The sequence below is a fragment of the Mytilus galloprovincialis genome, chromosome 1 (genome assembly GCF_965363235.1).
Source record: "Mytilus galloprovincialis chromosome 1, xbMytGall1.hap1.1, whole genome shotgun sequence".
Taxonomy (NCBI): Eukaryota; Metazoa; Mollusca; class Bivalvia; order Mytilida; family Mytilidae; genus Mytilus; species Mytilus galloprovincialis.
The window spans coordinates 119,035,793-119,060,317 of NC_134838.1; the positions used below are offsets into that span (position 1 = coordinate 119,035,793).

At 32.9% G+C, this 24,525-nt stretch overlaps 1 protein-coding gene across 1 annotated transcript in view; it reads left to right on the forward strand.

Moving 5' to 3' along the window:
- Nucleotides 1–24,525, forward strand: part of LOC143054618 (cholinesterase-like) — a 45,047-nt gene that overhangs the window by 19,188 nt on the left and 1,334 nt on the right. The window contains exons 3-11 of the mRNA XM_076227635.1: nucleotides 7,225–7,369; nucleotides 12,228–12,413; nucleotides 13,268–13,464; nucleotides 14,784–14,928; nucleotides 17,291–17,320; nucleotides 17,862–17,906; nucleotides 20,392–20,450; nucleotides 22,481–22,619; nucleotides 24,093–24,228. Coding sequence (XP_076083750.1) covers nucleotides 7,225–7,369; nucleotides 12,228–12,413; nucleotides 13,268–13,464; nucleotides 14,784–14,928; nucleotides 17,291–17,320; nucleotides 17,862–17,906; nucleotides 20,392–20,450; nucleotides 22,481–22,619; nucleotides 24,093–24,228 — 1,082 coding nt within the window. The remainder of the gene's footprint in view (nucleotides 1–7,224; nucleotides 7,370–12,227; nucleotides 12,414–13,267; nucleotides 13,465–14,783; nucleotides 14,929–17,290; nucleotides 17,321–17,861; nucleotides 17,907–20,391; nucleotides 20,451–22,480; nucleotides 22,620–24,092; nucleotides 24,229–24,525) is intronic.

Here is a 24,525-nt window from a genome sequence, read left to right on the forward strand (position 1 = left end):
ACTCCATTCGAAGTGATTCTAATTGCTTAGTAAACGAATCCATCATTTCTGTAAACTTATCGTCCTTAGATAATTCTTCTGTAATATTATCTGCATGCGTAGCCCGCATCTGAGGTTTTACAAAATCTTGTCTTTTCTCTGCTTTGTAGAACGCCTCAAGTTCGACAGCTAAACAGATTGCTTGGTTTAAGTTTTGCGGTCTGGATTGTTTAATTTTTATCCTCATCTCACTATCGTGCAATGCATCTAAGAAATAATCCTTTGATAATGTTTCTTTTACTTCAGTGGGTGCTAGTGGGTATGCTCTGTTAACTAATCTCCGTATAGTTTGTCCTAGTTCTGGCAAGGTTTCACTTGCGCGCTGGCGTGTCTCCTTCAACTGAACTCTGTAAAGTTCGGTCTGATTTGGAGGAGCAAATCGCTCTTCTAATGATTTAACTAAGGTCTCATAATTCATTTTCTTATCAGTTGGTAAATCGCTGAAGACACTCTGTGCGTGCCCGCGAAGGGCAGCGGCAAGGTAAAGCCCCTGTTCATATTCGTCCCAGTTATTGATGATAGCACATGCTTCAAAGTGCGATTTAAAATCAACCCACTCGCCAGACCCATCATAATTGGCCAGTTTGATTTCTCTTCTCGTATTCTTTCCAGGCGTGCGTACTTTTTCCTGGTTATTGACAGCCTGTTTTGCATTCCTTTGGCTAGGTCTTAAGATAGGAGAAATCTCCACTGAACCTCCGCTACTGGTGCCGGGCGTTGCGCTAGTTGTTTTGTAATGCCCTTGCTTAGAGCGGGCTCCCTGTTCGTGCTCACTTACGTAAGGTCCAAACAATGTTGGTGCATCATCAGCTCGTTGAAGCTGTGTTTGGACTGTGCGCTCTTTGACATAGCCGAAATCCGTGCGCCTCGTCTTAGCAATACCAGAATCTGTCAGGTTTCTATGTTGTTCTTTTGGGGTAGAGTGTTGTGGTGTCAAAAACCTAGGATTTTGAGTTTGTCTCAACTTTTCTATCTTTTGCTTTACATCTTCCTCTAACGTACTTATATGCTGTTGTAAATCGTCCATGTTTAATCAAGTATAGGTGCACTTGCCAATATCCCACCGCTGCCACCAAAATTATGTCACGTACTCGGGGTAGTGACTTCTGGGTATCGTACCAAAGTTTACCCCTGGATATTGGAAGCTGCACCGTTTCTTATATTTTTATCTTTAATTTGTTAACTTTTGCCTCTGACACACAATAACAATTTGTGGGACGTGTTGCTGTCTTTGAACAGACCTTGTGTTAAGCAACAACCAGTGCTAACCTGTGCACTATTCCAAACCTTGCTAATGTCTACCTATGCGCTACTATCCTGTGCACCGCTATCCTGTGCACTATCTGGCTTATTCAGCCTGTGCACTGCCTAACCAGTGCACGTATTTCCGCACAGTCGCCTATGCACCTATTACCCGGTGCGTAAATACAACTTTAATACTCCTGCAACCTTATTCAGGTACGCAGATAGATTCTTATTCAGATTCTATTAATTCTTTTATAAAGTGTAAATAATTACCTTTTCCCTTCTTTAAGGCGTCTGGATTATCCATCAAGCGACCCTTGTTCTGACAGCACATCAGCTTATATACTAAGGTTTTGGACCATACCATTTAATTTGGACGATACCATATGTCTTATTCATATGAGTGTTTATAATTACCTAACCCTTAATGCTAAAACGTTTGAATGACGGCCCTTATGTTTACGACTACCGATCGGAATATTTCCGGGTATGCTAACCATGACCGGTCTGTTACTGATTCTAAATATTATGAATATCCATAGCAATGTAAACAAAACAAAACCCAAAGTAGACAACTGTTCAACTTTCAAACATAACGAGTTCGTATAACAATGTTTCAGCTTGATAAAAGAAATAAGATGAACCCTAGTAAAATAAAACAGGTGATCCATGTTCATCACAAAAGTGCGAAACGGAAGATAATTTTATAATCTTATTTTATCAGCTGGTATTTATCCCACCAGCTGAAGGAAAGCTTTTATTGTTTTAATCCACAAGTCTGGAGATAACGAAGACATATGCAATTATAGAGGTATTTCTATTTTAAACTGTCTATCAGAATTATATAGCTCTATTTAAATAAAAGACTAATTAATAAAGCATTATGAGTATAGGTTCTCCAGTCATCAATTTGGATTTCGTTCAAATCATAGAACGTCTGATAGCATATTTATTTTAAAAACGCTTGCGTGGTACTTTTGACTCTATTTAGCATAATGGTCTGTAACAAATTGATAAATGATGGTGTTGGTGTGAAATTTCATACTATTTTGATAAATATTTATAGCTTATCACAGTCCGCGCTGAAGATTAGTACTGAACACTTTTTTCACAATCATTAGAGGTGTAAGACAAGGGGACAGTTTACGTTCTACTTTTTAGCTCACCTGGCCCAAAAAACCAAAATGAGCTGTTCTCAGAGAACCTCTGAATGGAATAGAACCACATATGGCATGTATGTTCATTATGAGGTATAGACCAAGTTTTGTTAGTTTGTAGCCGATCCATCATTCAAGATGGCCGCCAGCGGGGGAGTTAATTTAACATATGACCATATGGGAAATACATACAAATGTCTTCTTTTGGAGAACCATTGAATGGAATGAAGGCAAAGATAGCAATATTAAATCAAATTTGGTCTCAAAGATTATTATAACTATCTGTTATGATTTTTATCTTTTTTTTTCATATGATTTCCAAAAACCAAGAAGAGTCAGGTGAGCGACACAGGCTCTTGTGAGCCTATAGTTTTTATTGTTATATTACTGATTTGCATTCAGTTTTTGGTGAAATTTGTAACCCTCCAGTTCCTGTATTTTGAGTATCGAAACTCTCAGTTACGAAGATGATTTAGTGTTACTGTCTGAGACACACCAGGGGCTTCAAAACGCGTTAGACAAACTAAATAATTATGGCATTAAATGGGTGTCATCCTGGTTTGCCCACTTTTAATTACATGCATATGTAAACATAGGGTGAATTGTTGTTTTAACAATTATAGTTTATTTCTGAATTATAGTCATATTTTTTACCTTTTATTTTACCTGTAAAATTTAAAAAGAATATAATATTCTGCTATTAAATCAAAGAAAATGTGAAGATTTTTTCTATATTTTATATATATTTGGCACGAAAATGTATTTTATCCCCAAAAACATATTGGCTCATTCAGAAAAAAAAGTAAAATTAAAAGAATGAAACTAAAGATTTATAAGAAAAAATATCATTTGAATAACTTTTTATGTAAATTTAACCTACTTTTTTGAAATTTTAAAATTAAACAAAACACACTGTTCTGAAATTTTATATAAAGAATATCCAATTATAAATGCTAACAACTAGATATCAATGCAACTAGCTGTTCAGTAGCCAAGCTATAAGTATGACACAATTTGAACAGTAATCTGCATCCAAGCTAGCTTGTTGTTATAAAAAATAACAATAAAATATCTTATATTTAATAAGTATGATTGCTAAATTTTTAATCATTTTTTTTACAATGCACCCAAGCTGTTAATATCGTCTGACTTTTTTGTGAGCACTTCTCCTGAATGATAGTATTATAAATATGAAATTGTACAACTTTCAAATCATTCAAACCAAGTATGGCAAATGCACAAGTTCAACCACTTCAGTATGTACAGAATAAGTTTGGTAGAGACAGTTTGGTCTTAGGAGGTCATCGTTACAGAGTGAAAAACAAAAGAAACAACAGAGTTTACTGGCGATGTACTGTTACAGCCTGCCCTTCAACAGTTAACACTCATGAGGATCATTTAGTCAAAATTGGTCCACCACACAACCATCAAGCCAACCAATCTAAGATAGAGGTTATAAAGATAATGCAGACTATGACACAACGAGCCAAGAATGAAGTTACTCCAATACAAGCGATCTATGAGGAAGAACTTGTCAAACTACGCACCCCAGAATGGAACGACGACGACACCAGACAGATTGTTGAGCAACTACCAACCTACTACTCCTGCAAGACATCACTCTAAACTCTTTAGAAGACATTGGAGAAGCTGAAAACATACCCGCTACAACTTCATTTACAGATTACGTGACAGAGTTTTGGGTTGAAAACCACTGCTTTCTATGGAACCACTATTACACAGAAGGACCCCGCACCATAAATCACCTGGAAGGATGGCACAACAAACTTAAGAAGAGACTCAAACATGCCCACCTCAACATCTACGAGATCATTGAACTACTGAAGAAGACACAGGCACTAACAGAATGCAACATTATCCAGTATGCAGCAGGAGGAGCCCGCCCACCAAAAAGGCGACGATACAGAGTAATAGACACCAGACTCCAACTACTGAAAGAACGATACCAACAAGGACTCTTCAACGTGGTACATTACTCTGACGCAGCATCCCATCTTCTCAAGTTGAACTGAACAATGAAGTGAAATATTGTAAATTGTGACTTTGTTAAGATGATTATGTTTTGTAACTTTTTATTTATATATAAAATATTGTATTCTCTTCATTTTACATATAGTGCCCTTATTACTTATTTACCATAGTGCTGAATTTATTTCCTTATGCAATGCATTTATAAAATTGATTAATTTATTAAATTATGTTTGCAATAAAAGAGAACTTGTATTAATATTTTATATCATGAAAATCATTCAGAAGCTAATAAACTATACATAAAGACACTTTTATAACTGAATATAATGTGTTTGTTATTTGTTTTATATATGGTTTACTCCTGGTTTGCCCAGTTGAGTGTAAATACAAACAAGACTAAAATTCTAGCTTTTCAGAATATTTATAAACAATCTCCACCCCTCTTGTTCAATTATAAATTTTTGATTGGAGTTAAGGAAATTTCTATGGAATATTATTAACTATAGTGGAATTTCACAAAAACTACTGAAGACCTGTGTAAAAAAGATAATAAAGTTTTATTTTGTTTTGAGAAAAACAAACGTCCAATTTAAATTTTGTTCCCACTAATTCGTCTTGTGAATTATTTGATACTCTTATAAGACCTATTTTGACATACAACTCTGAAATTTGGTTTATGGATAATTTTCAGTCAGCTTTTAGTGTATCTAATAGAGCTGCTGAAATACTTTTTGAAATACTGTTGCATTAGGAGAAAAGTATATCACTTTAAAAAGATCATTCTAAATTGTGTAACGCCATATTAGGATTGAAAAAAACAGTCACTAACAAAGGTACTAGATCAAAATGATTTTGCTTATCTAAAAGACTATATATGTACCATTATTTCAACATATTGATGCATTTAATTAATAAACAATCATACTAAACCCCCCATCCTCACATTGAAGTCTACATTACTATAGAACTGAGTGGTAAGGATGGTGTTTTTTACATAAATTTATAATTGAACACTTAAAATATGTTCTATTATTATATATATTGTGTTGCATTAAATTATATTTCATTGTGTTGCTCGACCCTTATGGGTGTAATTTTGCAATAAAAATTATATTTATATCATAACCGTCTTCTAAGCGACACATACATGCAGGTCATAAATTAATCTATTGAATGAATTCAAATCGGTATCTGCTGATAGATGCCGTAGAAAGTCCACAGTAGTTTTGAGCGAGAATTTCTTGACATGGGTTGTTATTCTGAATCCACGGGGTCGCAAATAACCTTGCGTTAGATTCGAACGTAGAAGGTTGTCGATACCTTATCGACGCTGCTATCCATTATACATACTGACTTAAGAATGGACTCAAATACATGTATGAGTAGCATGTAGCCCGGATAATATTGAAAGACGGAACTGTTTGCTTCAACTCTGTGTGGTTCAGTGGGTTTATTAACATGGTTATGTGCACAGTTCTTTAAAATACTTCGAAAAAGATTCGCCTAAATACTCGAGTATCAGTCATCTTTAAGGACATACGATACAGTTTTGATTCCATGTTGAAATTTTGATGAAAAATTTGCATATAGGCTATTTTATAATTGATAAAATTAAGTATGTAATAAAAATATACATGTACCTTCGTGTGATTTTTTTGTTGTTGAGTAAATTGAGGTCGAGATTTCTGATATTTGCTTAACTTTCGGATTTGTGGAGGCATTTTTCCTTACGCAAGATGTACATAACTTTTTTGTTTTAAAAGATAAATCAAAAAAGTTACGGTCATCTTTAAAAGTTACGCCCATCTTATGTCGGTTACGACCATCATCAAAAATACTATAATTGAAGTTATGACCATCACACATTTAAAGTTACGATCATCATGCCTGAATTTTTGAATGACTATTTTACGAAAATTGGAATGATTTTATGTATCAAATTTGGTTTCAATATCAACGCACTCACGATAAGTGTAGCCCATATGAGACAAGCGGTTTAGCTCAAATGAACCTCTTACTGCACGAAAATCGGAAATGAAAAACTGATCCCTAGAGTTGTCTCCCATTTTCGGATGGTTACGACCATCAACTTACCACCAGTGTAAATTATAATCCTGGTATCTTTGATAACTATTCACTGTGTCGATGCATACGGCGTCGCTCCTTTTGTAGTTAACTCGATTATCTCAGTTTATGTTTTCTACCTCAATTTGTATCTTTTAAATTACTAAAGATGAATATAATCGCATTTGTTTTATTCTCCTCAACTTCATAATTGATTTGACTGTACAACTGTTGTGAATCAGCTGACACTTATAAGTATAAGGCGTAAAACGTGTTTGGGTATAGATTTCAAAGACTGGTGTGGTTTTTAATTCAAGTTTCAAGTACCTTTTTCAGCTACTTTTATTATTCAAAGCTTACCTCATAGAAAGTAGTCTCACATTATAACGCACTTCTTGTACAAGTATCCTAGTCTATCTTAAAAGACTATGAAAAAAGATTACCAAATACAATGTTTTATAATATATAAACTAATATGGAAATAAAGGACCTAAACCATTTAAAGAACTTGACCGGTTTGTAATATGTATCCACAAAAGTTGTTTCGACTTAAAAGCAAATCTAAAACATACTCACGAGTAAAAGTTTGATATAAAAAGGGAGCAACAATCAAAAGGACCTGAGAGAAGGAAAAAAAATCAAGGTTATTTTTTAAGAGAGGGCAGAAAACCCGAGTACATAAACATATTTAGAATCTATATAAAGATTTTTTTTAAAACGTTTGCAGGTGAAGGAAAAGTCTTTGCCTGTCTTGCTTTACATACATGGCGGTTCAAACAGAGTGGGGATGGGTGCAATGTTTGATGGAGATATATTATCGGCATATGGCAAGATAGTGGTGGTCAACTTCAACTACAGGCTAGGTGTACTAGGTAAGTATATATAGATACAAGGAAATGTTTCAATCTTTAAAATAAGGAGAAAGATACAAACAAGAGTAATTCAAAAATGTATCAGTCGAAGAGAAACTTGCTACGCTAGGCTAAAAACGAAAAAAACAAGACACAAAAGTCAACAAACCACTAAATAAAGAAGTAATAACTGAGCAACATGAAGTGGTAAACTTTATTGTGATTTTTGCATATTTTAAACACATAGGCAATGGAAAAGCCAAATATGGCATAGTATTGTTGTGTATTAAATGTAAATTATTAAAAACTCTATGTTTCTCAAAACAATGAACATATAGCCATTGCCAGATTTGGTACATTTTTTTCTGAGTTTTCGGTATTTAGTGCTCTTCAACGTTGTATATCATGATTCTATCAAACTGCCTTTATTCCATCACTACCAATGGCTCGTATATACACGAAACATCCGCCTTTCTTCAGAGATTATGAAGCTACTAAAATTTGATATACCTTACAGTAAGGTTACTACCTCGTTAAAATTATCTTCCCATTATCCCAACTATTACAAAATTAATGCGAAGTTTTTATTATTGCGATAAATGCGACAGAGTGTAAACGCAATAATTCAAACTAGCATTTTGAAATATTATATATGAATTAATTAAGATTTTTCTCATAATCTTAAAAATTAAAATCGCATTTACATGTAAGTCTAAAATGACAAATTGGTAATACATTGTAGAAAATGCACGCAATAATTTCTGAATTTACAGTTTAACTGTTTTTTTTTTTTCAATTACAAAAATGGAAGCCATTGTAGGGATGACACGCTGTCAATTTATTCCTACATAGCACATAATATACCTTACAGCCTTTTTGCGTGAAAGTTGTATTTTTAAAGACAAATGTAACTACTAGGTATCAAGCATCATGTGACAACTTTAAAAAAAAAACTTATTGTGAGGGTGAATTTCCCAAAGTAAAAAAGTAAAAAAAATAAAGTTAAAAACAATCTAATTAAATACTTACTTTTCACAGATCGAAGAAGAATAACCCTAGACAGTGCACTTAATTTTAAAGATATGCATTGTTAAGATCCACTTGTAAAGTCTGTCGTCAAGTGCTTCTTGTTTTTATGTATTAAAAATATAACTATAAGACACACCTAATTTGTTGTTATGACTCATTAAAAGGGTATTTCTCTTAGCCCATATATTTTGTATTTTGGTACTGTGAATTATTAAATTTTATCATATCAAAGTGTAGCTTTAATTGATAAAGATAAAATAATTGGAAATGAGATGGTGTGTCAGATACTATTGCTTTATAAATTAATAACACAAAAAGGTCAACTCAAACACATCTTAACATGAACAATGTGTACTCAACCCTCTTTTTCGATGGGATTAAAGCCTATTTTTATGATTTTTACCCAAAAAAATTTGTCAAGGAGTAAGATACAAATTGATGCGTTAAAAGATTGATCTTTCTGGAGTGACATTTAAACTGCCTCGTGTATTAACACCTGTAATCGATTGTTAAAGCCCTGGTCACAACGAACCTACGACACATCTATACAGCGCCACGACATAAAATTTTGTCAAATCGCGGGTCATCTGTGGTTGTAGTAAGACAATCGCACGACAGTCGCACGACAGTCGCACGATGTTTTGAGCATCGTGGCGCTGTCATGTGTCGTGGGACGAAAATTGGACATGCACCTTTTTTGCTCTACGATTTTTTATCGTTTCACTGTTTTGTGGCTGTCGTGAAAGTGTCTAACAATCGTCATGCGACTGTCGTGCGATAAACATTTTGTCGTGGGTATCAATATATGCATTTAATCAAACAATCGTCGCACGACTGTCGTACGACAATCTCACGACTGTCACAAGACACTCATGATACAGTCGCACGATTGTCTCACGAATACCAAATTTCGTATGATGATCGCGTAACATTGATTGTCTGTCGTACGACAGTGGTACGTTCGTCGTGCAACATATTTTCGTTGTATTTAGAAGAATACAATTCGGTGGGAATGCATGTTTGGAAAACATACCGTCTACCGTTTGAAAAGGATGGCTATTTCATCAGAACGATTATGCTTGGCCCTGAATAGGCGCATTGGCGGACTCCAACAAGGGCAAAATATGGCCCTGTTAACGTTGATACGAGCCAGTAAACAGCATAAGAAGCAGCGAAACATCCGACGTTGGTGGGTTAGGCCATGGATCGAACGGCGCCTGATGTTTGGGTAGTATAGTACATTGATGTATTAGTTGGAGCGGGAATCTGCCGGTGATTTCGTTGGATTCATGCGGATGGAGATTGGCATGTTTCAAGAGCTTTTGTTGATAGTCGCACCACAGTAGCACGACAGTGACACGACAGTGACACGACAGTGACACGACAGTAACACGAACATCCATTGACATGAAAACCTGAAAAATAGCCCCAAACAACTCACGATTGTCGCACGATTATCGCATGACTGTCGCAGGATATTCACACGACTGTCACATGACCGACTTGCAACAAACCCATGACAGTACAATAACAATTCTTTTCTTCTGTCTTGTACCCATCGTGGAAGCATCGTGGACATGTAGTAGTTGATGTGACCACTCGAAATATTTTTTTTTTACATTTTGCACGACAGCGCCACGACAACTATTTTATAGATCTTCCACGACAATACATCGGGCCTTCTTTATATACTAGAAGTTTGGAGTCAAACGCGCGAGTGACCCACGACTGTTGTGCGACAGTCGTACGACAGTGACACTACAGCGACACGACAGTAACACGCGCATCCCATGACATAAAAACCTGGAAAATGGCCAAAAACAACTCACGATTGCCGTACGACTTTCGCATGACCGACTTGAGACAAGCCCACGACAGTACAATTACAATTACTTTTTTCTGTCGTGTACCCATCGTGGAATCATCGTGGACATGTCGAAGCTGATGTGACCACTCGAAATATGTTTTTGACATTTTGCACGACAGTGCCACGACAACTGTTTAATAGATCTTCAAAGACACAAAATCGTACGATCTGTTGTGACCGGGGATTTAGTGAACATTTGTCTTTAATTTCAAATTTTACAAATATCTTGAAGCTCCTTACTATATGGAAACTGATGTAACTAAATCAAATATACCATCTTGTCAATCTTTACCTTCTCTAAAAAAAGAGACCATTTCTTTTGTTAAGCTGTCAATGTATTTATGTGTTTACTTTTATAGTCGACCATAAGTAAGAACCTTTATGACCTTGTACCCGCGTATGTATTGATACATCTTAGCTTATAAAGCTGAGTATGTATTAATGCATATTTGTTTAAGAATCATCACACGTGTTGGATATATATACTTTTGGTTATTTTTTTTTTTTTGTGCATCGATTCGTCTTTTAGCTGTGCATATGTTGATTTATCTTTTGGCCCTTTCAATATATTCATACATCTGACAAGCCTTCCAAAAATGGATCTTATCGTGTATCATTAAATGCCTTTAAACCTCAGCATAATGAAAATATTATTATAGTTCTTATTTAAGGTTATCAAAGGTGCAAGGATTATAATTTAGTACGCCAGACGCGCGTTTCGTCTACATAAGACTCATCAGTGACGCTCATATCAAAATAATTATAATTTTGTACAAAGTTGAAAAGCATTGAGGATCTTAAATTCCAAAAAATCGTGCAAAATACGGCTAAGGTAATCTATTCCTGGGATAAGAAAATCCTTAGTTTTTCGAAAAATTCAAAGTTTTGTAAACAGGTTAGGTAGACGTATCGAAACGTTTGGGAAAAACATAAATGTTTCCTATCTTTGAAGACGAAAAACAAATAAGCTCGGATAAAAATCATCCTTCCTTGGGATTTACAGAAAAAGGTAAAAGATTGCTAGTAATTCAATCCTTTTACTTTTTTGTTTTTAAAATGGAAAGATTAAAATGACATTTTAACAGCTTAGATAACTTATCTTTCAAACTGTTTTTACGTTCTTACGCAATTCGTTAAATTTTATAATTACATTTGTATCTAATCTGGTTTTTTCATGAATATATCTATTTACCTTGCTATAGATATAAAGTTTTGGAGTAAACACTGTTCCAAATACACATATCCCTGTTCACAACAAATTAGGTAAAACTACGTTATAAATGCCAATAAACTGGAATTCTATTACGAGAAAAGAAAGACCAAGTTTTATTTGCGATTGTAATACTGCGTTAATTTATTTTCATGTGGGAGATAGGTTTCTGGCCTGCATAATTAAACTTACCAGCAAATACGTTAACAAGGCGATTGCTTGTTGTTTTCAGTGGTGAATCCAGACATTTACATAAGGGGGAGCATGTACTACCTAAGAGAGGGGTCCTTTTCAATCATGACTCAGTGATTCCCTATATAATCAACGAATTGTTTTCCCACAAAAGGGGACATGGACACCCTGGCCCAACCCCTTTAGTTGCCTCTGGTTTGATACTCAAAATCTACTCAATTATGTAAGACGATTTTTCTTTGTCGTTAGAACGAGTAACTAAGTCGTGATACAAGATAACTAACAACATACACTTTGAATTTAACCGGCCTCCGTAAATATTACTAGTAATCTATATACTAGTAAATTCTTAATGATTAGGTGTGATCTTATCTGTTTTCAAGTTCTGAGGATTTATTCGTAGAATGTACCTGTTTTATTTTTCAACAGATAGTGTCACCGACACTCACGGATATTCCCCTCACCAGTTATTTTCAGGTTTTGTATTTATTAATTATATACGATCAGACCTTATGAAAACGCCACCATTGACCTTATTGTTATTATTATGTGATATTGAAAAAAAAGTATGTTCATTCCAGGTTTCTATGCCGACAGAAGTAAGGGCATTGAAGGTAACCTTGGATTACTTGACCAAGTAAAGGCGATGGAATGGGTACAGAAAAACATTCATTTCTTCAACGGAGATCCAACAAAAGTAACAATACACGGACACAGCGCAGGCGCTGGAAATGTTGGTCTCCATCTTGTATCCGATTTAACAAAAGGTAATTGTGTAAAATTAGTTTAGTTTCTGTAACAAACATTTTAGATATATATTTTCCTGGAATACCCCAGTTGATTCATAATCCTCTAGAAGGGCTGGCATATCCCCTCCATGGTTGCAATAGAACGCTCAAAGATGCAAACAACGTCATGTTTCTCCTCTCATGAAGGCATTTTGATTGGTCAATACAGTTCTCATATTGTATTGTATTGTTTTCTATTGTTCTTCATTTTTCCAATTCAAAATAGATCTTAAGAATGAAACTGTTTTTTCAGTCAAAACATTTTGTAACTTAGTGCGGGTTTTACCCGAAAATAGTGTTGGACGAGTTGGAATGAAAACATTTTGGGAGATACTTTGTCTTTCAAAATGCTATCTCGTGAGTTTTCGCAAGGGCAATATAATGTAGGAAGAGTGAATGATATCAACTGGATGTGAATGTGTATTTATACATTCAGCACAACCCAGTGACTTAGATTCATACAGAGGACAGTAGAAATCTAAATGACCATACATCGATATAATATACTACAGCTACAGTACGCATTCTGCGTAATTTCATACACATTTATACTTATTGCAGATAAGGGGAAAAAATTGTTAACAAGTCAATGTTTTGTGAAAATTAGTAGATACTTTAACAAACATTTCTTAGTTTCTATGTTATACCTAAGGGTATATCAAATCAATGTCAAAATATATCTATAGAAGGCTAGCGCTTTCAAAGTACTTTGTAATAGTAATTGTAACTCGATATATTTACCAGCTAACATACCAAACCTTAACATTTCCCCGTCAAAAGACACTTATAAAACCGTTTGAAATTGCATAAAATGTTAATCATTTTACTTCTAGGGTTGTTCAGATATGCAATAGTTCACAGCGGTTCTCCCTTAGCCTTTTGGGGTGTTTCTGATTGTATACCGACGATGAAAAACAAAACAGTTGCAGAAGATTGCCAACAAGGATCCAGTCATCTGGTGGAAAGTTTAAAATCTGACGACCCCATGTCGGAACCAGTTAATACTCATTTCCTGACTTCAACGGGAGAGGTTATCACGTTGTTTTACTTTTTTTAACCTACTATTAGCAAATATGGCTTAATACATACAAGTTAGATGAAGTGTGGATGTTTTGTGATTTTTTTACAATAACAATGTCTATACAAAAATAGCCACATTTTTCATGTTGTATCTCAGTGTGAGACAGATTTTCTATAACGGTCAGCAGATTTTATTTTTACAGCAGATGTTGAAAGTGTCCTTTATACATTAGAAAGGATGACTTTAACTATGGAACAAATGCTCAAAAGTAAAATAACAAAAACAAACTCGGAGATAAATTCTAAACGGAGGATCCATAAGTAAATGTCAACATCAACAGCTCAAACACATCAAAATAATTGATAATAACAGTCATATTCCGGATAAATGTTTTACACCTAACTAAACCTCCCGCTTGTATGACAGTCGCATCATATTCCATTATATAGACAACAATGTGTGAACAAAACAAGCATACATAATTGGTAAAAATGTCAAAAATAGAGGTACAGCAGTCAACCTTGTGTTATAATCTTAACCATATAAAACAAACCAATATGTCAACAAAGAAAAAGGAAAAGGCAAATAGACAGGACACGTAAATAAAAATGGAGAACAAGAATACAAAAATGTACCTAAGCACATAATACAATGATGAGATGATTAAGTACCGAGCCACGTCAAAGGGGTATTACAAAAACTTAACAGAAAAGGTAACAATTTACAAAGAAACAAGAATGTGTCCATAGTACACGGATGCCCCACTCCCACTATCATTTTCTATGTTCAGTGGACCGTGAAATTGGGGTCAAAACTTTAATTTGGAATTAAAATTAGAAAGATCATATCATAGGGAACATGTGTACTAAGTTTCAAGTTGATGTAACTTTAACTTCATCAAAAACTATCTTGACCAAAAACTTTAACCTGAACTTTGCACTATCATTTTCTATGCTCAGTGGACCATGAATTTTGGGTCAAAACTATAATTTGGCATTAAAATTAGAAAGATCATATCATGGGGAACATATGTATTAAGTTTCAAGTAGATTGGACTTCAGCTTCATCAAAAACTACCTCGACCAAAAACTTTAACCGGACGGACGAACGGAGGCACAGACCAGAAAACATAATGCCCCTCTACTATCGTAGGTGGGGCATAAAAAATAAAAGAGTACTAGAACACTACATATGTTTGCTTTAATATAATCAAGAACGTTCTAATTGTATTTCATAAATTTACCTACAATTGATTTAGATAATAAATGACGGTATCAATGTTGTCCAAAAAAATACAGTATTATGTTTACAAATAAGATTATTTTCAGAAAACACCATTTAATTTAGTGCCATTTCGACCGGTGCTTGATGGCCATTACTTAACAGATATACCTGATAAAATGTTCCAGTGTAATCAAGTTCATGCTGAATCAGTTCTCATGGCTATGGCCAAAGATGAATTCTTTCCGAAGTGTAAGTTTCCATGTATAGAAAACATTGAAAGTGTTATAACTCTTTGTACATTTGTTATGTTAATTTTCTTGTACCCGCGATTAGGTTAATGTTGTAATTGTGTAACCATAGATCACCATTCAATTAGCTCAAGATCGGAGATAACAAAGCATAATGTCCATGAAAGGTGTGAATGAATGAAACAGAGCCTTAAGGGGGCTCGCGGGTCTAAATGATTTTTTTTATTTAATATAGGATTTCTCTATATTTTTCTATAAATGAACTTTATCTTATACTTAATAGAAAAGTGAAATAAAAAAATGGGGTCACCGTTCATTTACGCTCACAATCTGCTTTCGAAAGAAGCATACATTTTTGTTAATGTCTTTTTTTTTCTGTTGAACTAATAGGAGAAATAGCGGTAATATCGAAATAAAAAAAGAACTAAATTACAGAAATCGCTAAAATTTTACAATTATTTAGTTTATGTACAGCTTATTCGAAAACAACAATAGAAAATATAGGTCACCGATGAGTTAAAAAAGATATTTTAATTTTATTGCCAAAAAATGGCATTTTTTTGCACCAAAGGGAGATAATTTGGAGCTTTTTAAGTGATATCTACATTTTAAAAGTCCACTGGGGACAACACGAATTGATTTTTTGGAATGATTTTTGTACCACATGATAAATTAACAACTACTTAAGGTAATAAATAAAATCTGTAATGAAAAATTAATGTTTAATTTTTTTCTAAAAATCTTATACCCGCGAACCTCCTTAACAGCTTAGAAAGATCAATACAGTTGATTGAAATAGCATATGAACAAATCCAGATACAATAGTTCAAAAGTATTCTTTTTGGTTGTCTGCTCTTTGGTCGGGTTTATTGTCTCTTTGACACATTCCACATTTCCAGTCTTAATTTTATTTGTTTTAAACTGATAAAATGTAAGTTAAGGTGGTGAGGTTGATCAATTAACAAGTTGTTCCACCACATCACATAAATGTCGTGTGCCAAAATAAGTCTTGTATATTGTTCCAGACAAAACTGGTGTTGAAATTTGACCAATTTAAGGTAGCACAATACAAAGATTTTATAACTCCAACTCCAAAGTTTTAAAATGCTGTACCTTTCTTAATAATGCTGGAAAATTTATAAAAGTGGTAGTTTTGGATAGCTAACAGATTACTCTTTCAAATTAATACAATGTTAGTAATATGCAACAATTATGTAACCAATAATAATGTTAACTGTGTCTAAATATTTTTCATCAAATTTTCACTTTCAAATGAAATAAGCTTCGGCATAGGTATCCCTAGAGGGTTTATTATATTACATGTTGTTCTTATGGCCAGTATCTACAAAAGGGTGTCTCAGATTTCAGATAGAATGTATAGATCAAATTTTATACCTAATTAAACATTGTCTTCTTTTATGTGGTTAGGATGTTAACCTAATTAGAGATTTATGAGAGAATGGAATACCATAGGGACAATTTGAGACACTCTTTTGAAGCCCATGATGTGTTGATTAAGATTTCGTTAAAATTTTCTGTATAGTTAAAGAGATGATCTATTGATCTGTGTAGATTTAGGACCACAAATCACAAGCTCCCTATTGAACAGGGTAGATGTAACAATATAGTTAGAAACAATAGAATTTGTCTTCTATGTAACAAAAATGATATTGGTGATGAATTGCATTATATATTAGAATTTAAATACTTTGAAGAAAACAGGAAACATTGTCTGTCACATCATTATTTAAAAAATGCAAATATTGTCAAATACAAACAGATTATGTCTTCAAAAAACAAATCAGTATTGATTAAATTATGTAAATTCATACAGATTATTAACACAGGTGTTTGTGCTCCTGGCTAAAATGGACTTCATATAATGTCTTAGCAACTATTTTGTTTGTTCTGTCAGGCTTGTTGTAAATATTGTACATAATTGCATGTCATCTCTATACCAATGTATATGGTCTATTGAGAATAAAGATATATATGATACAGCTGAATTCATTCAAGTGAACTGACCGAGATTTTGCCACTAATTACATAATAATTGATTACTTAATGATTGCATAATACAAATATTGCATTCATTTAAAAGAATAATCTTTTATTTTTCTATATATACCTCTTTTATTATTTTTTATGCATTCATAAAAGTTAGTTATTGAAAGTAATAAAATCTTTGTATAGTGCTACCTTAATAACAATTAAATTGAAGTGTGGGTGGGCCGTTCGAATTTCTCTTAATTTCACTCAATTGTTTTAACGTTATATGTGAATTTTGTATTCTATTTTTTTTATATAATAGACACTGCTAAAGCTGAGATGAAGTTTGAAATATTAAAAATTTATTATTTCAGATTCCGATACCAAATATCAGAGAGCTTCAGGTAAGTTGTTTAAACAGAAAAGAAGAAAGACATCACAACAAATATAAACTACACAGACATACTTCATTTCAGTTTATTTAGACGAAAATATCTATGTCTACTGATTTTTAATTCAAGAGGATATTATTTGAGCAACAGTTTGGAGCTTGACAGATACAATCATCCTACGCGGTTGTTAAATCTCTCAAAGAATTATTTACTTATTTTTTTAACTTGTTTTAATTCTTCGCACCTAGAATATATTGTGATATGACTTGTTAATTCAGTTTAATTGATAATATTGATATAACTCAACATGATAAATAATACATTTCAACTGATGATATCAAAGACAAATATTCCATTGATACTATCTACACTTTTCAAGTCTAAAATTGCGGCAGCTATGTTCTTTGAGAATTAGTTATCAAGATACCACTTGATTACAATGATACAGCATGCACTGCCAGTGCATACAGTGACTAAACGTGAGAGCATGATGTTTTTAGTTTAGATATATGTCATACATGTTTCTTCGCGAAGTAATGTTTTTCCTTTCCAGATGAACATTTCGACTTTGACGGTTTGTTTACTGAAGATGAAGCAGGTAATTTGCAGAAAAAATATATCCTATATATCTTTAAGAATAACAAAAAAATTTAAATCTATAATTTTTATGTTGTGTTACTTTAATGGTTTACAAATTTGGACTACCTCCATATTCGAAATTTCATAAAACTACTAAGATCCAACTTATGTTTGGTCTAATCACCTTCCAACATTCCTGTCTTAATTGTACTAACTTAATTTGTTAAAAGTCGAAAGCAAAAATATAATCGCACAATACCCGGAAGTCTTAGCCAAATTCTCCATCATTTTATCACTGATTTATTTATTGATTATTGGTAGACTTATTGCCATAAATGACTTTGTCGACATAATCGGTTCAAAGACAACAGTTAAAAAAAGCAGACCTTCATAGCTAAGTAGAAGATTAAACATTCAAAGATACTGTCTGCATTTGTTACTGAATCATGTAATACATTTTGCTCGTCATGTAATACCCATCCTGATAAACAGTTTAAAAATCAAAATAGGTATAAAGAATGTGAAGTAATGATTTCAGCTAATGTTATCAAGATGAGTATTTTATATTCAATTGATCGATTTACACTCTTTTGATTTTAAACGGATACAAACTAGTGCAAAGTGATGATTTGAAGAAGAAAAATAAAAGTCTGTTAAAGTTTTCTATCCTCAGTCAGGATTCTACTTCGTCAAAATTATCTCCCCATTACGCCAGTTCATTTTGACAATCGTAGAAATGGAAGCCATTGTAGGCATGACGCGCTGCCAATTTTGCTCTCGGAAACCGATAAATTTATCCACATTGCACCATTAAGATCCTTATATGTCAGTTGCATTTTAAAAGACAAATGTATCAACTAGCTAATGAGCATCAGTTAATGATCTTGTTTGCATTGATTCAACTTAAAACAATTGTCTGATGTCAGGTGGAATTTTCGAAAATTCATAAACATTTAAAAAAAAAATCTAATTAAATATTTCATGGAAGGGCAATCTAGATTTTTTTAGTGGTTGAAGACTTTAAACCCTAGTTTTCACACACAAAACATTATAATTTTTCGAAGATATGCATTTTCATCACCCAACTTGAAAGACTGTCGTCACTCAAGTACTTTCAGTAAAAAAATAGCTATTCGAACACACCTACTCTGTTTTTGTGATATTCACTTGACCCATATATTTCATCTTTTAGTACTGTGATTTTTTTATGTTATAAAGTTAACCTGTAGCTTTTGATATATAAAAATGATAGAATCTGAAGCCAGACGATGTATGAAATATTCTTGCTTTGGACGATATCAAGACAAAATATTCAAATCAAACACGCCCTAACATAAAAAGGTGCACTCGATTTTCTCTTTTCGATACAATTGTTACCCATTTTTCGGAATTTTTTCTTGAGTCACATAATGGAAGGGCAGACACGAAAATTACTGAACTAATAGGTTGATATGTTTTCCGTCTGTGGTGAATTTAAAAAAAAATATCGGAGGTTATGCATTTTCTACATCCAACTTGAAAGATACCCATGTCGTCGACTTGATATCTAATTGTTATGCTTAACTATGTACTAAATAAATTGAAAACTTATGCAAATGGTGTTTTTAAAATAAAACACTTCGTAATTGAGAAGAAAATTGTAATTTTGTTTGTTTCTATTAACTTTTAAAATTTTTGTCACTATAGTAAACATTACAGTAAGCATTTATCGCCTTCTCTAACAAAGAGTTTCGATTCTTTTGTTCTATTTCAACCGGGTTTCCGACTGTCCTTTATCAAAAAATTATGGAAATAATTTAAGAGCTAAATATCTGGTTCTAATTTTAATGACATATATGACTTTCTTTTTTTATTACTAACGGTTTCACTCTTCTAAAATCGAAAGGAATTTTCTTTTTAAAATGTGCTACTTTAGTTTCTGTCTTCAAATTTCAAATAGAAGTATTTATGATATTACTATTAAATATTAAAATAGAATAACTTTCTTTTGGTACATCAAATTGAAAATTTAGAATTATTGACTCCTTAAGTATGCATTATTCGTGTTGTAATGTAAGTCTCGGTGAAATTATCGATAAATCTTGACTGCTTTTAGCATTATTTACCTACCTTCCACCAAATGTTATGAAACTTATTCACAATGATTAATACCACCAAAACAAATGAAGTTTCTTGATTGGATTAAATCACTTTATCCGTTCTTGGGTTAAAGCCTTTTATTTATGGTAAATTAACTGTTTTGAACGCTCTATCACTTTTACTGTTCTTCAGTTAAGTCTCCTTTTTACTGGACATATTTCGGTTGTCCACACTATATCTTTGTGCTTTCTGACCAAAAGTTTCATTTCTACAATCAAAAGTTTGAATAAGTATATTGACTGTTGCATAATTACAAGCAGGTGCATTTGTGTCCTATGAACTGGTTCTTTTTTCACCATTTTTTTTTACAGAAAGCATGTTAAAAATGGTGCATAATTGTTATTTATATTATCTTCTTTTGACAGATACTATAGAAAAAGTTTACGAAGAGTGGAAGAAAAATAATATATCTCAGTATCCACATGTAAGAAACTGACATATTAATTGATATTGTACAAGCAAACTTGGAAAATGGGTGAATTACCCCTTTGAATTTGTTTTAAGGGTACATGTAATTTATTGCAAAACTTATCCATCAAGGTTTCCAATTCTACGTTGTACTTAGGTCTTTGAATATTGTCTATCATTGATTTAATGTTTCAATAGTTTAATTTATTATATAAAACATGTTTTGCTATTAAGTTATAATCTTATTTTCAAGAGTTTTATTCAAACAAAATATGTACGGATATTGAGTTATCGAAACTTATAATCCTACAAGCTGTCGATTTATTTTTTTGGAAAAGCTTTCATCCGTATGTCTGTCTCCAATTTCCAAATTTAACTATCAGAATCGAAAGCTCAAACATATCAAACGAATGGAAAACGACTTATGTGGTACTGAAATTTCTTTATGTAGAAAATAGTGGATTAAACCTCGCATACAATTCCGTTTTATTTACAACAATGTCTAAACAAAACAATCAGATATAATAAGGGTACAACAATTCAAAAATAGGGGCACATAAGTCAACATGGTGTTATAAAGTCCAACAGTTTTACATAATATTCAAGATGAATGGTACCTAGAATGGTACCTAGAGTTTTCAGCAAAATCATAAAATGTTTACTCCTCCCTCGATATATTCTTTATGTGTCTGTATCAAACCAGGAGCCTGTAGTCCAGTGTATGTCTGTGGTTGCCGCCTGTCATAATATATGTTGTATAATGTTACATTTTGAAGTTTACATCAGGCTTTCGCAAGGATGGTGATGCTTGGCCGGATACATTTACTCTGTGGACGCTCCTTTAAGAGTTCATGATTTGTCTGATTACTCCTATAGCATTAATTGTATCATATTGTCTCCTATTTTTTAATACCAGAGGCCTTTTAAATCATACTTTGCGGTATATTTTTTACTTGTTGTTAAATGTTTTACAATAGCCTGAAGTTGTTAACATGGTCTTTGGACGGACATTTGTTACATTGGTAATCACACCACATATTGTTACTTGTAAATACATTATTCTTTAGCAAATTAACTCCAGTTGAAAGTTTTTGCTGTATGTTTATTGCAGTTGGAAACTTAAACGTTGCATAGGAACTTAAAAGATAAATTATATCATTGATTGTCAATGTGTAGCCATTTTTGCAATAATTTAAAAAAAAATGCTGCTTCGGTTTTATTAAATTTTAAACCTGATACCTTTTGTTAGCTATTATTCGTGTGTTTCTCTGTCCCATATTTTCTCCCATTTGTTTTTTTATTGTAAGCCTGTCATGTATTGTTGTCATTTCAATGTTATATTTAACATTGCAATTAAAGCGAGAGGTTTGGAATGCCACAAGACCAGGTTCAACCCATTTGTTTTCTTAAAATGACCTGTACCAAGTCAAGAAAACGGCCATTGTTATATTATATTTCGATTCTGTGTGTGTTACATTTTAATGTTGTGTATCTGTTGTGTCGTAGTTTTCCTGTTATATTTGATGCGTTTCCCTCAGTTTTAGTTTGTTACTAGGATTTTTTTTTCAATCGATTTATGAATTTTGAACAGCTGTATACTGCTGTTGCCTTTATTTAATTTAAACGAGGGAATAAGAAAGAAATATGATATTGAGAATGGAAATGGGGAATTTGTCAAAGAGACATCAACCCGACTTAAGAGCAGATATCAGCGGAAGACCACCAATGGGTATTCAATACAGCGAATAAATCCTGCACCCGGATGTGGTCATCAGCTGACCCCTTAAGGTCTGATATTTTTTCAACTCTCAACTTCTTATTATTTTTGACAGATCAGATTTGAAAACATATAACACATGAACCATTACACGTTACCTTTTATATATTGAATGCATTATGTTGTACTAATTACCATACCATCGTATAATCCTTATAAAAATGGATGAATTGCCTTAAATTACAAAAACTTGCTATATGATGCTTTCCAAAGTATTTATCCATATGTCCCCATATGAATTTGAAAAAAAAATATCTTTTTTTTTTCAGTATGCTCAGATGGGATCTGACCTCATTTTCTTCGCGCCTATGGTGAAACTTGCCGATTTGATATCAGAATGGATGAAACGTGTATATATGTTGAGTTTCGAATATGTTTCTCAAAATCTTACTGGACCTCAGTGGCAGGGTATTTATCCGTTAATTGCTAAAAATATTTAAAGAAAATGAATTTATCGGAAACGGTATTTAAATTATTTATATATATAAATATATATTTCTACATAAGTTTGAGGATGATAGCTTGAATTGCATAGTTGAAATGATTTAATGAAATAAATATCAACTACAGTATTTTATTTGGTAATAGGAAAGGACAACTTTCTTTGCATATTTTTCACATAAAATACCAAACGCAAACAACTTATACAGACTGTCATACAAGTGAGAGGTTTAGCGCTATAAACCAGGTTCAACCTACCATTTTCTACATCTGAAAATGCCTATACCAAGTCAGGAATATTTTTTTATAAATGAACTCATCATAGATACCAGGACTAAATTTTGTATATACGCCAGACGCGCGTTTCGTCTACAAAAAACTCAAACCTACACGAATTCGAACATTTATAAGTCTTTATCAGATACCTTTAAATGTTTCAACAGTCCTCATGATTGCATGTTTCTTTTCCGTCTTCAACAGGAACCGTCCAAACTGTAAATAAATTTTAATGAACCAAAGGAATTCAAAGTATAAGAGTCAGCTTCTAGGAAAAATTAACTGGAATGCTTTTTGGGATATTTAATTTAGTTTTTTCCTGTAGCTGACAAGTTAAAGCTGTATTTATTTATCATTGAATAAAAAAATGTAGGAAATGTAAAAGTTTTACGTTCAGGAGTTCCTTATGAACTAGCATAAAGCTTTAATTCCACAGAAAAACGTTTCCAAAACACTGTGTCCTCTTTCATGAGATGCCAGAATAAACTTTATGGAAGTGTTCCAAATAATTCATATCCTATTTACTTCATTCAATTATCTTTTCTTCTAAATTTAAGAGCCCATAATGGATATCTGAAGTAATATAAATCACAGAAAAAAATAATAACAACAAATAAAATAAAGACTTTTCTGTTACATGTAGAACATTAGAGGTCAAATTCTAATGAGCTTACTATTTGGTTTTTATATTGCTTGAAATAATTATACGTTTGTTTGAAATTCTCATTAAATGTCACTCAAACTTTGGTTTTAAGCAAACCTTATGTCAGTTATTACAGAAACTCTATTGGTATATACTGAAACTGGTTTTGTACTTTTACATTCCACGTAGTGACGATATGAAAATGTGAGAGAAGGTGCAAAGTTGGTAATTTAAAATTATAAGAACTAGCTACACTATGGTCTAAACATATGGTGCAAAGAAAACTGAAACAAAAGGCAGTTAAAAAGTAACTGACGACACCATTGGATTAAACGAAAATTGACGAAGAGACAATCAAGTCCACTAAACACTAAACGTTTAGCAACACGACCCCCAAAAAAACATGGTTCAGCTCAGTTGCTCCGGAAAGGTATGCAAATCCTTCTTTCCTAGTGACAACTATTATGAACTTCTCGCAAGAAAAATATCGATTCGTTACTAAATTTTAAAATACTTAACAGGCGTTCCCCATGGATGGGATCTATTTTATGTATTTGGAGCTCCACTAGTTGATCATTCACACCATGTTTACACACAAAGAGATGTACAGGTTTCCAATACAACGATGAAATTGTTTAGCAATTACGTTAAATATGGGTAAGTACAAATATATATTTTTAAAACTAGTATTACCATTTCATGTGTGTAGAATTATATAAAAACGAGCTTCTTGTACTTAAACTGTATAGAAAATTATTTTACATTTATAACGCATTCATAACGTATAATCAAAACAACATATTGCATTCAATGAATACTAATCATATTTTGGGTTAGTTATCGTGACCTTAATAGCAATCAACACAGAAACATGCAAACACGCTAAAAACAAGGATAGAACGACGTCTACTTCCTTTTTATTTATTTTCCATGCGGGTGTGTCGATTAGTAAAT